This window comes from Manis javanica, chromosome 6, assembly GCF_040802235.1.
Source record: "Manis javanica isolate MJ-LG chromosome 6, MJ_LKY, whole genome shotgun sequence".
NCBI classification, from domain to species: Eukaryota; Metazoa; Chordata; class Mammalia; order Pholidota; family Manidae; genus Manis; species Manis javanica.
In genome coordinates this window covers 46,127,969-46,141,901 of record NC_133161.1, presented here as the reverse complement: position 1 = coordinate 46,141,901, position 13,933 = coordinate 46,127,969, and the positions used below count along the sequence as shown (strand labels likewise).

The window sequence follows — 13,933 nt, the reverse complement described above, 5'->3', positions numbered from 1 at the left end:
TAAAATTATTCGGTGACAGATTCAGGGGAAAGAGATGTTCACATGATCTTTGATTATTTATTAATTTAAAAAGGAAAAAGGTACCTTTTCAATGAGATCTGACAGATACCACTTTGACCAAGTGACCAAGTTTTACATTGCTGGTAATGGGACAAATGGACATGATGTGCCTCTTGATGGGATACAATAGAAAGTACACAACATCATCTACATAGTGTTCTTGCCAAGATGTTGTCACTGAACCTAAGCACTGGGGAAAGAGTCAGATAAATGCAGAGTGGGACATTCTACAGAGGGCCTGGCCTTAACACATCATCACCATGAATGATAACAACAACAAAACAACAACAAAAAAGGCAGGGGACTGAGACAGGACAACCATTTATGACCTACAGATCTTTATTGAGCCCTGAATTTTAAAAAAAATTATGTTATGGAGGACATTTGAGGGATATCAGAGAATTCTGAATATGGGCTCAATTAATATTAGTGTGTGTGTGTGCATATGTGTAATGAATGAGCAAACAAGTGTCATCCTATAGTTTAGTACTCATAATATTAGAAGTACACATGAAAGCATGACTTCAACTTACCTCCCCAGTGGCATAAAAGTCATTTTCTTTATATTCAAGAAACAACTGGAAAAACTGAACTAGTGCACTGCAAAAAGAATAAAAATCACATGGAATTCAAATAGCTTCATGCTACTGCTACCAGTTCCAAGCCTGACAACAGGTTTCAAATCTGAAATAAGATACCATTATGCTATGAGCTCCTGTAGGCATAGTTTTCAAAGTCTCATGTACATGACATTCCATACTCTGTGGATGGTTAGAAAATACTTGTGGGCTTACTTTGTGATACTAAGTAGTTGAGACAAGTGGACATCAACCCGCTGGGCAGATTTCCAAATCTCTGGGTTACCATCATGGATCATGTAGCTGTTGAGCAGACCCTTGAGCAAAGTGCTACAGGCTTCCACCTAATTTAGCAATTCTTGGAAGCAGTTCTACAAACCTATGACCCCATTAACCCAGGTTTGTGGTGAGATAATGAGAACCTTAGTTGCTTACCAACCTCTCCCTGTGGGGAACCCTGAACATTTCTAATGGGGATCCCAGAATTTCAGTTCTTTAATAACCAAAGAACAAAAGAGCTGTACAATTACTGTAGTCTAAAGGGAAACCACCAAATGCCCACAGATATGGAAGTAAATATACAGTGGCTCCTAGACTTGAAAAGAATCACATTTACTAAAGAATGCCAACAGCTGCTTCAGTGAGTTATACTGAAATAGATTTAAACAGACTCAATAAATTATCTCATAATAAGCAAGAAAAGAGTGGATTATTGAATGACGCTCTGCTTGACCAAAATCTTTCAAAGTGGAAACAAAAACTTGTGAAACTCAGAAACTCTGACTGAGTGTTTTAACCCAGATCATAATGCCTGAGAAGCTAGGCAGGGTTTTTTTTCCAGCTTCCTGCTGAGGGACTAAAAGCTATGAACCATCTAGTGAAGATGAAAGGCAAGGAGGCCATGGAAACCAGTAGGAGAAGAAAGTTCAAGGGTTACACAGAGGCAAAATTGGGTCATTACAATCACCACAATCCTGGCTATACTTAATTATCAAAGGCTCAATAGAAATCCACCATTAAACACTACTGCAGAGGTTTGGTGTATTTCTCTATTTATTATTTATAGTAACAAAAATCTTTGTAGCAGCTAAATTTGGGAAGCTGCATTACATAGCTTCCATGTTTGTACTGGCAATAAGCTGGCTTTAGAGCAGAGATAAAAATAGGAGTTTATTCTCCACCCTTCCCACTCCAACCTTCAGGCTAAAAACTACTTCTCTTTCTCCCTTACTGCTAGTTGAAATAGCAATAGACATTTTAATATAGTAAATCTCAATTAAGCCATATGCTTTAGCTTAAAGCCTATTTCCTTGGAGAATTTGTTAGAGAGTTGTTAAGGGTGGCCAGACTCAGCAAATAAATATGCAAGACATCCAATTAAGTTTCAATTGAAGATAAACAAGTAATGTTTTAATATAAGTATGTCCTAAATATTGCCTGGGACATACTTAGATTAAAAAAGTATTCATTTTTTTATCTGAAACTGAAATTTAACTGAGCATTCTATATTTTATCTGGCAATCTTAGTGAAAGGAGATCATCTCCCAGGTTGCTTCTAACTTGAAAATGCCAGGATTCTCTAGCTTAATTTTCCAAGGCAAGGTCTCAAGTAAGGAAGTTATAGAGATTTATTTTTATAGTAAGATCAGAGTAAAAATTCAACTAATAATAGTAAGCCCTCAGTCTTTCAAGGTCTTGGGAGTGAAGAATGAAAAAGGTAAATTTAGTAACTTAGATTTATGGGCCATTTGCTTGTTTCACTGTATTTTAGTCAAGGACTATTCTTATTACATGGTGAAGGTTTGCTTAAAAATAGTCCAAAATCATGTCTACATAAATTTCACATTTAGAAACAGACTTGCTAAAATGCATAAGACATAATGTATGTGCGTGTATATATAATGTATATTATATTAAATGCATAATACACATGTGTGTACTCCATGCATTGAGACACAAGAGCTATATGACGTAGGAATCATATCTCTTCCAGATGATTCCATTTGGCAACCTTGCTGGCATTGTGCCAAGGCCTTGCCTAGTAAGTTGAATTTTAGTTAATGGCTACCTGGTAGCAGAAAGTTACAATAAAGAACAATAGGAAGAAAGAGAGTTTGCAAGGGAGAATGATGAGATGAAAATTATTCCTCAGATAATTTTTTTTTTAAAGTAAAGCTGGTGGGTTGGAGGCAGAGAAGATATACAGAAATGACAATGCACTACAGACCCAACAGCAGCATTGGTATTTGGTCAGTTCTAATGTAGTCAGAAGCATAATGAATACAAGATATTCAAGAGAATCGAGGTTAAAATAATCAAGCAAAAGCTCCATACCAACAAAAGACAAACAAGGTGTAGCTTTAGTCACTGAGAGTTTGACTCAAATAAGCACAGCAGCAAGAACCTTGGCAGTTTTGTTCTCTTGCAGCCAACAGGGAAGCCATCCTCTGCATTCATTCCACATTTGCATGGCCGGGCCACGATTTTCTCTGCTCCATGTGAATCAAACAGTGTACTTACTTAATATATGAAACCTCTTTCATAGTTACATTGTCACGAAGCTTTGTTTACCTGTAGATATTATTTCCCATACAAACCACCATGTGGAATAGCATGACAGGAGCATAACCATTTGGCTGCTAAGAAGATAACTTCAGGCATGCTACTAGACTGTCAGCCCCAGGAGGACATGGCCTGTGGGCTTGTTTACTACAGCACCAGGAGCAGTGTCCAGCACATAGTAGGCAATCAACACACAGTGGCAGAAGGAGAGAGACACTAGCTACTAATCTCCAAATTGAAGCTAGAAAGTTATTATTCTTTAGTAGGGGTTGTGGCTCAACAGCACACTCCAAAAAGGAAAAAAAAAAAGAATAAACATCTTGTTAGTGACAGAGTTTTATTTCCAAACACAAAGAAAAGCAGACTAAATATGAATGCCAAATACTTCTTTAGGAGACTACTCCTTACAGCCATGCACTATTAATAGTCAAAAAGAATGGGTTTTTCAGAAAAAAAGAAAGATGGTTTTGAAAGGGAGAAAAAGAAACGTCTACTCTTTAAACCACCAGCAACCCATTTACAGGTTTCAAAGTGACCCTCTTATTCCAAACACCTATCTGCAGAGCTGGAGAGAAGAACAAGTCGCAAAAGGAAACAAATAGTGTAAACTATACAGGAAACAGCTGAAATCAGTTTTCTGCACTCCCCTTGATTAGCTATTTTCCAGTTTTAAGAGCCTAAAGCAAAAAGAACTAAAACATCTATAAACAATGGATGCTTTGAAATAGGTTTTCTTTACATGTCATGCAAGAGGAGTACCACATGTCAGCAGTAAATATCCACACAGAGGGTCAGCTGGAAGCTGCGACCACTTTGGGGGAGGGGAAGGAGAGACAGAAAAGACACGGCAGGGTTGCAATGCTGTGGCTGAGAGGGGATCGATGCATTTCTTTAATACAGACCCTCTGCCCAAGGACTCTTTGCTGATTAGACAAATGAGCTTGTTTGGATTTAAGCCAAGAGAGGATTGGGATGGGGGGGTAGGGGATAAAGGAAGAAGTAAGTTTCCCATCTGAAAAACTAGAGCACATAGTTGGTGCTAAATAAGAAAGATGGCTCTAGAGTAAACTTGTAGACACAGCCAACATGATTAGGTCTGTGGGTGCAAAGAGGAGGTGAGGGAGCTAGGGGGATGGGGACCCTGGGACGACTTGGCTAGTCTGTTCTCAGCACCCACTGCACCTGGAAGCAGAAGTGTGGGGTCTTAGACATCACCCCATAAAGTGAATGGAAGTGTTAAAATAATGGGACACGTGGCAAATGAAAGTGTAGAAGACAATAGCCATTCTGTTTCCTGGGTTAGCAAAAGAAGTGAGAGAAAATCTTGGGGAGAAAGGCCGGAAGTTCCTCTCTTACCCAGCCAACTGTCTTGGGGAGAAAGAATAAAAAGGAAAGCCTTTGCCAGAGTTCAAAAACTCTGGAGTCATCCTATTAGATTCACTTTCACGTTGGGGACTGGCTGGGTTGCTCACCAATTAGCAGAGGGAGTGGTCAGTGGAGCTAGTTAACTCTTTCTGGCCACTGGGGTTCCTTTAGTAAATTATTATAATGCATAAAATGATGCCCTAGTGATGTGAAAGAATTCAGGACTTGGTCTCTAAGAATAATTTACAGACTGGAAAAATGTGACCAAGTAAGAAAGGTCACTTACTTAAAAAAAAAAAAGTACTAAAAATAACTACAAAAATGTTGAGTAAGGAAAAGAAATTATATATACACTGTTCGATCAGGTTTGCAACTTTACATTTGCCTTTAATTTTATTTTTCAGTAAAAGAATAATTTCATATGATGAAGGGAAAGGTATGGAACTAACTAACAAGTTGAGCTTTCAGCTGGAAAAGTCATGGAGAAGCAAGACAGTGAAAAATTGCATCTGAAGGCCACAAAAGGAAGAGTCCTGGGGAAGAAAACAAACATCTGAGAAGGTGTTTCCTGGAAAATGCAAAGTTACATGTAATGCTGGAAAATAAGCAGAACCCTCTCAGGCACCTGGTCGAAAGGTCTGAAAATAATTTTTGGTTGTATAATTCTGCTCATTTCTATTGCTTCTTAAAGGATATTTTTATGACATTACAATCATACCTTAAAATTTCAGCTCTCTTGTTACTGGCTCTGCTGGCCACTTTCACAACTATCAGTGATAAGGTAACAAAGAGGAAAAATTGATTCTGAGTGTGTGTATGAACCCCTCAGCAGAAGTATTCTTAAAATGTCATTAGGAATTAGACTGTGAAGACCAACCAGTAATACTTCTACTACTGGGAGAATTTTCCCAATGAAATAGAAAAATGTTTGGTCTAAAGGTAGCCTAGAGTGAGCCAGGGCCTTTACCTGTATAAATCTTGTGCCACATCCTCCTCATTGACTGCATATCCCTGGGGGTCATTGGTAAAACTGAAGCCTGTGCCCACCTGAAGGCAAAATAAATAAGGCAGTATAAACACAGAGAAACACATGCCTGAGAGCCCTGCAGAGAGATGTCATACTGAAAGGAAATCGACCTTATTCCAAAGGCCAAGCCTCTGACCTCAGATTTTTGCCATCACCCTATGTGCGTTTAGCCACCCTCACAAGAGAGGAAATGCATTTCATCTATTTCCCTGTCTTGCCAATGGGTTTCACCCAGGCAAGTTCACTATGGATTCAGTAAGACCAAGGAATGACAATGGAACATTCTTGGGGTGAAAGGGTTTATTACCCGGCTAGTTCTACTGTGATAGGTCAAGCACTAGAATTACGTCTGCATCCAACAGTATGCAGGTCTGTAATCCTGCTTTGTCTCTGCAATCCTGCTTTGTCTCTGCCTCCGCCCAGAGCACTGGGCAGAGCTCTTTATATATATAGTGACTCAGTAATAGCTTATTGCCCACGAGTGTGGAAGCCGTAGTCTAGCAGCAGGCCAGTTACATCATCATAGTTTAGATTCAGGTGAGGATCCTGGCCATAGAAACCCCAACTTTCCCCACATCCCCTTCCCCTCTTCCAAGCCCCAATAAAATATCAGAACAGAGCCCTGCCCTAGGGTCAGGGACTGAGCTGTCCTGATTTCCAGAGTGAGGACCCTGTCAAGATGTTGATTTAAGATTGAGGAATTCACCTTTTCTGGCCCCTGCTACAGTATCAAAACACCCAAAGTCATCTCCTCTCTGAAATCTGGAGGGTGTATTGCTCTGTCCTGCCAGGAATGAAAACTCTCTAGACTGGAGATAAAAGTTGTATGTGTGTGGCCAGGGGTGGGGGTGGAAAGGTTCATTTATTTATTGGTGAGAAATATGGCTGTTAAGCCCTTTCACCTTCAGTAGATAAGGGGGTTTAAAATAAAGATTAGTTTTAAACTAATATTTCCTTATAACGAGTAGTTCATAGACAACTAAGCCGTAAATCAAAAGAAGAAGCTACCACTTCTTCTGCGTGAATAACTTGTGTAAGGAATCATCCCCCACCAAGCATAAATATTTTTGTTTTTGTTTTTTTTAAACACCAAAAGGGACAGGACATTTTGCCCAGCTTTTATTTGAATATGCAATTACAGACTAGGAAAGAGCATGGTTGACAGAATGTTGTGGGGGGAGGGAGAAACAAGAATGCTGGATTTTTTTCTCCCTATGTATCTGCTTTCTCTTTGAACCATCTGGGACATGAGAGAAGGTAGACAAATAAGCTAGGGTGCAAAGACAACCCCAACCTGCAGACACATACCCTAAAGTGACTCTCCTATTTCTCAGTTTATTAGATTCGATTTCAGCTGACTTCCCAAGGAGTTCCACTTTTTGTTTCGAGATGAGGCACTTCACTGTGGTAAGTGAAGGAGACCAGTTTTCATTTTTTATACCTTTTTTTAACTCTATTTGATAGATTAGGAGTTCTGACACTATAAAATACCCTATGATATGGAGAAGCCATACAGTCAGTGGGAAGAAACCAATCCCTTATCCTGGATGATATAATTCAGTGAGCAGGACATTTCATAAGACTAAAAATGAGGGAAGGAGAGAAAGCAGCAAGTAAAATTCCCAAACTCAGATATAATGATGATGCTAAAAAAATTATATCTCAAATGGGTTTTTAACTGATTAAATTCTATATTAAGGCAAAAAAAATCTGAATCTCTGTTTTTCTTTTTCCCCCTTTTTCTTAAACATACTTAATAAGAAGAACAAAGACAAGATAGGCTAATATTGGCCTTTCATAGGACCACTGGGTACTCACTGAATTATCAAAGTAAAGCACTGAGAATGTAGTAATCCAGGGAAAATCTCTGGCATGCACTAGTAAAACAGAGAAGAGGATTGAGATTGGGTCATTAACAAAACATCCCACCTGAGGCCTATGTCTGGTCGGGACCCTAACACACCCACCTGTCCTCAGCACATCTGTGAATGGCGGCGGCCCTCTGCTATTGCTCTATACTCTCACAGTGGGGAACAGATCCCAGCACCTTCTCTTCCTCCTCTCCTTTCCTTTACCCTTCCCAGACCCACACGGTTTCCACATCTCAGGGGAAGTCTGGAAAACAAAACCCCATGCAACTGGTTCATGTGGAAATACTCATCAACCACCTACACAATAAAACCATGTATCTCATACACTGAATCTCCTTAATGGCCAATCCTTCTGAATCCTCTTCCATCCTTCCATCCAATGCTGAAGAGAGTAACTTCAGTAGAATTGGCACATGTGCTTTTATACTGAGTCTCAAACTGATTCACCTCCAAATTCTGGTCCAGGGAAAGTAAACAATCTCCTCCCACCAACACGCTGAGGTGGAGATAAGGCTGGCTGACAGCCAGATGTGGCTCCTCGGCTCCTCTCCATTCCTTCCTTGACCCTGCCCCCAGCCACAGTACCTGGCTTCCAAGATCCCCAATCGTTTCTGTGACTGAACCGTGCAGTGTTCAGTTTGTGTGAATGATTAGGGATATAATCCCACCCTCTCTTCCAAAGCAAAAGCACTCACCCAAATAGTAATAAATACCAACTGTTTTCATGACCCAGATTGCTTGAGTCAGCAGCAGCCTGAGAGAAAATAGCTTAGAACCTTTCACCCAAATTTTCAAGGGAAAAAGCAGCTCAGCTGGGACACTCCCTCTGGTGGCTCCTCCTTCTTGGGCAGACTTTGTCAGAAAGCTATGTTTTTATAACCTGAACTGTTACTGTTAAGCTAGTCCTAGTGGTTCAGTGCACACTCTCCATTATTTCCGGAGCAGACAGAAGGCTCAGATGAAGGATTCTCCACAGGGAAATAGAATCCAAGCACTACTTTCTTGTGACAACATGTTCCATAAAGAGTCCAAACATGGATGGACCTCCTGGCCCACCCTGCAGCCAGACAACTAGTGGAGCCTCTGAAGTCTTTACCTAAGGGGACGAAGATACCACTGAGTACACAGAGCACCAAGGCTGAAGAACACACCCAAGCAAACTTACCAAATCCTTTGCCTACCATGGCCTTGTTAAATCCCATAAAGCCTTCCCAGCCCCCAGTGACTGCTCTCTGCTACAAGCAAAGTACTGGTCATCACTTGTTTTCATTAGCATTTGCCTCATATGCTGGCATCTTTTGTGTGCAGTTACATCTTACAAATAACCAGAAAACCTGTTGAATGTAGCTTAGCCTTTACATGTCCCTAGGCATCCAATGTACGTGGTCTTGGGCACAGTTGCCTTTTTCAGCTGTTCAAACTTTTGGGGACTCTTCCATTTGACCTACATATTCCCAAAGAGACATAACAAAGCACCCATTCTCCTCCGTGACAGCCCCTTCACCAAAGGCCCAAACTGCCTTTCTGATTTTATTACTAAGAAGGTGTTCACAGGGAACACCAACTTCACTCAACATGGGGGAAATTAAGAAGAAGCGGACCAGCCTAAAGTCATTTACCTGATGCAGCAAAACCCTTAAAAAAGGTGCAGACTGATTTAGGAGATGTTGGAGATGTAAAAAAGAAAAGGTCATTGGCAGGGTTAGGATGCTGGAAATGAGCTACTGGTATTAGAGCCAATACCATGAGCCTCAGTAGCAGAGTATTCTTTACTCATTCAATCCATATTTATTCAGCACCTAATATGGGCCTGGCACCATGCTGATTGGTAGGTATCCAGCGGGGCAGTGAGTGAAAAAGAAAACTCCTTGTCTTCAAGCTCACATTTTCATAGGATAGTAAGTAAACAAAGGAATAAATACGATGATTAAAGGGTGTGAAAGAAATAAGGATGGTGTGAAGAGAGTGAGTGAGGGCTGAGAAGGAGTGGCGCTTCCTTTCGGCACAGTGACCAGGGAAGGGTTCAATGAGACCCAGAGTTGAACTGAGATCTGAAGGCAGAGAAGGATCCAGCCACAAGCCCCAGGGAATGATGCTGCAGAGACAGGGAAATAGAGGGGAAATCCTGAAGGCAGCAAAGAACTGGTGTGAGAGCAGTGAGTGCTGAGGCCACTGGCCCTAGTGAACCCTGCAGAGCAATCTGTAAGAGGGTCCACTTGGCCTCCAGGAGGCTCCCTGCAGGACAGGACTGTGAGCCCTCATTTGATGTCATGGCTCACTGGTGTTCAGTCAGCCAGGTTCGGCAAGCAAGGATCTGATTGCTTCAGCCCAGACATCCTGCAACCTCTTATAGCCCAGTCATACAGAGACAGATTAGTGTTTCATGAGCAGGTCTGCGTGAGTGAGTCTGTCTCCATCTACCTGGACGATGTGAGAAGGCTTTGGGCAGAAGGCAAACTAACTCACGGGGAGGTGATCTCACCCGCCACAGCCAAGAACCAGGAAGGAGAGCTGATCGTACAGGGTCTAACCATGAGGACAGAAGGGAAGGAGGCACTTCTCCAGTCACAGAAGTCTGACACAGAGCATCTTTGGAGGGGCCAAGGGGTCTTTGCTGAAAGAGAGGTGGTGGCAAGAAGATTCACCAACAGGAGAGCCTCCCTGTGAGCAGCTGCTTCTGGGGCCCACTCTCCAGCATTAAGAAATTAAATGAGATAATATTTGTAAAACCCTTGGAACAATGTCTAAAGGGTGATAAAAGCACAATAAGGGTATACAATTATTATAATACGGGAAACACCAAGAAAAGGAAGAGTCCACAGCCAGACTGGGAACTCTGATTGGCGGGGCTGTGGCTCCAAGAGTCAGCACAGTATAATGGGTAAGTCTGTGAGTTGTTGCCACAAACCGGATTCAAACTGGGCTGTACTATCCACTAGCTGTGTGACTTTAGGCAAGTTGCCTCAGCTCTCTGGTCCTCAGTTTTCCCACCTGTAAAATGAGAATCAATAATAGTACCTATGCCATGTGGTTTTTGAGGACTAAAGGAATTAATTTTCATAAAGCCCATGGCATATAGCATGTGTTCTACAAATGTTAGCTATTTCTGTAACAGATGAATGCTAGAAATGTATAAATGGATTTAACATAAACCATCTATAAATGAAAGAATCAGAAAAGCAGGTTGTTTAGCATTTCCCATGCTCCTTTGGCAGATGTCTTCCTGGTCAGTTTTTCACTAGGTAGTCCTCTTTTTCTGGTGTCACAAGCATGCATAAAGAATTGAAGAGAACTAGCGACTTATAAGTTGAAGCAGGAGAAATGAAAATCAAAGACAGCCTTTTAAAGCTGCTGCAGGGAAACAGAGTGAGCTCTGAAATGGTAGCCAGGCAGGTTCTGGTTTTACTTGGTCAGATAATGGCTGTGTGATCCTGGCACTCAGATTCTTTGAGGCCTCAGTTTCCTCATTTCATCAAATCACAAGAATGCCCACCTCGCAGGCTTACCTGAAGGCCCTGATGAGAAAATGGATCACAAAATGATACTGCGAACTCTACCATGCTGAATAAATATAACCAGCTCTGCCTTAACCTGCCTGGCCCTGACTGTGTGTATTTTATTTGAATAAGTGATTTTTATCTCCCCTCAGATCCTCTAACTTGCTGTTCAACACCACTCACGAGAACCACCTTCCACTTGCATTCACTCAACAGTAGGGGCCTATTAGAGCAGGAGGAACAATGGAATCTGGATAGAGGTAGTTTCAGCCTCCCCAGGAATGTGCAATATTGTGAGTCCACCCATTCTAGTGAACATCCAGCCCCCCACTTCCTTCCTAATGTGCACATGAGTTTCTAGAAGTCACTGTGTGCTACATGTGAGCCAGTGGTTCTCAACCTCAGCCGTCCATTACCAAAACTTGGAGAGATTGTTTTTAGAAACTAGTGCCTAGGCCCAAACACAAAGATTCCAGTTCAGTCAGTCTGGGGTGAGGCAGGCATCAGTCTTTTTTAAAAGCTTGCAGGTGCTCTAACATGTAGGCAGGACTGAGAATCTGTGAGGGTGCCAGACAGTTTGCCCTCTCTGACGCCCCAGGCCCTCTGGTCCCCACTCTATCCTCCCCTCACCTTTCATGTCCCTTCCTGTGACCTGGCATAATGATGGGACCTCTGGACTCCAGAAAAATAGCCTGACCCTGAGAGGCTACACTACAAAGTCAAGTCAAACACCTTGGTGCCAAACATTTTTATTATGCAACTCTGAAGCACGGGATACTGCATTCTTGGAATGCTTAAATAAGAAGAGATCTGCATACACATTTCCAACCTCAGCTAACCTTGCTCCTCAGCTTTGCTTCCCTGAAGGAGGAGAATGAGTTCAACCACCTTGAAGAAGCCCATTTGTAAAGAAAATTCCACATGCACATCTTGCTCCTGTGATAAGCCAACCAGCCTATGAGCTAATACTGCCTTTATCCAGAATGAAATGCAAAAGTCAGATGCTGGAAAATAAAGGTGTATGTACATGTTCAATGCTAAGAGTTATATCACAGCATGCAGACTTTTGTAATATGACAGCACAATGTCATGATCATATAATAATAAGTACATCAATGACAATGGCTGAAGTTATTATGTGATAATTCCTAGGGTGATATATTTAGCTCTCAAGTTTTGAAAATGCAGCCTTTCTCCCACTTTCTACCCCCCACTTAGGAAAAAACAAAAGTAAATGAAGATACCCTGAACAAAAACCACATTGCAAAACTTAGGATCAGATGAAGTAAGGAACAACCACTTCAATTCGTTTATAGTCTTGCAAAATATAGAACTTTTAGAGAATTGGTCTTTTTGAGGCTATAATTCAAGAGTGTATGAAACAAGAGAGAAATAGTGCATTTATTTTTGCCAAAACTTTTACAAATTGTCCTTAAACTTTTTTTTTTAACAAGTACTTCTTAACTAAATTTTTTTGAAGAAGCTATAAAAAAATAACCCTTGTTTCACCAATCCTATTCCCTAGCGATGATCATGGAGATATTTAGCCTTCTGGTTTGTCTCTATGCACCCCCCCTACAGTCATATACATATATACATATCTTATAGATGTTACATATGCTATATACATAAATATGTACTTTTTTTGCAAAAACAGGATCAGGCTATACATAATGCTCTGTATTTGCTGAATTTACTTAACAACACATGTGGAAATCTCTTTGTGTCAGTACTTTCATCACTCTGCTTAATAGTATGACACTGAATTAATCACAATGTATTAATTCACTTAACATACAACACTAACCAGTATTGTTTTAGGGCTGGGGACATGAACCAGGTCCCACTCAAGGAGAGGTAGGCAAATGATTTCCCTCATTTGTGGAGTATAACAACAAAGCAAAACTGAAGGAACAAAATAGCAGCAGATTCACAGAACCCAAGAATGGACTGATAGTTACCAAAGGGGAGGGGGTGGGCAGAGGGAGGGAGGGAGAAGTGGATTGAGGGGTATTAGTAGTAGTACACATGGTGTGGGGGGATCATGGAGAAGACAGTGTTGCAGAGAAGACAAGTAGTGACTCTGTGGCATCTTACTACACTGATGGACAGTGACTGCAATGGGGTATGGGTGGGACTGATAATATGGGTAAATGTAGTAGCCCCATTGTTTTCCTTGTGAAACCTTCATAAGAGTATATATCAATGGCACCTTAATAAAAAAAGAATAGGATACTTAATGGTTAAGACCATAGGTTTTGGCATCAGGCTGCTAATTGTCTGAACTCCAAGTAAGCTATTTTTACAGCTGATGACCTTGGGCAGGTTGCTTAACTTCTTGTGTCTCACTGTCCTCACTGTTTGAAAATAAGAATAATAATGACATATGTTATTGGTTGTTGTGCAGGTTCAAAGAGTTAATATATGCACAACACTTAGGACAGTGCCTGGCACATCTATTTTAAACATTAGCTCTGATCATTTTTCTGGTGAGATGGGAAGGCAAGTAATAAGTAATTAAATAGATGGGTGATAGGTGAGAGTAATGGAAGAACATTAGATTAAATATTTAAAGAAGGCCTCTGGTGATGTGACAACATTTGAGCTGAGCCCTGAAAGATGAGTAATCCCCTACAGATAAGCATTTATACATTTAATTGAAAGAAAATAAAATCTCTATAAGGCATATAGGTCAGAGTAGTTTAGCAAGAACTGTTCAAAAAGAAGGGACAAAACAGTCCTAAACATTTAAGTGAGGAATCTGTCTAGCAAAAAAAGGGTGTGGGCACACAGGTCCCACAAACCTGCACCTTTTATGGGTGAGCAAGAAACTATGGCTCTGGCTTAGAGGCTCTTTCAGTTCTTCTGGTGACCCCTGGTGGCCAATTCATGAACTTGGACACTCCTTTCCAGGGTTTGTTCTAGAATGACAGCCCAGGAGGCAGGTTATCTATTCAGTTTTTTAGAATCTTT

At 41.1% G+C, this 13,933-nt stretch overlaps 1 protein-coding gene across 1 annotated transcript in view; it reads right to left on the bottom strand.

Moving 5' to 3' along the window:
• CPVL (carboxypeptidase vitellogenic like) overlaps positions 1–13,933 on the bottom strand; it is a 138,213-nt gene that overhangs the window by 82,037 nt on the left and 42,243 nt on the right. Inside the window, 5 exon segments of the mRNA XM_073239996.1 lie at positions 594–660; positions 5,533–5,612; positions 7,411–7,469; positions 7,877–7,881; positions 8,459–8,559. Of these exon segments, the coding sequence (XP_073096097.1) occupies positions 594–660; positions 5,533–5,612; positions 7,411–7,469; positions 7,877–7,881; positions 8,459–8,559 (312 nt within the window).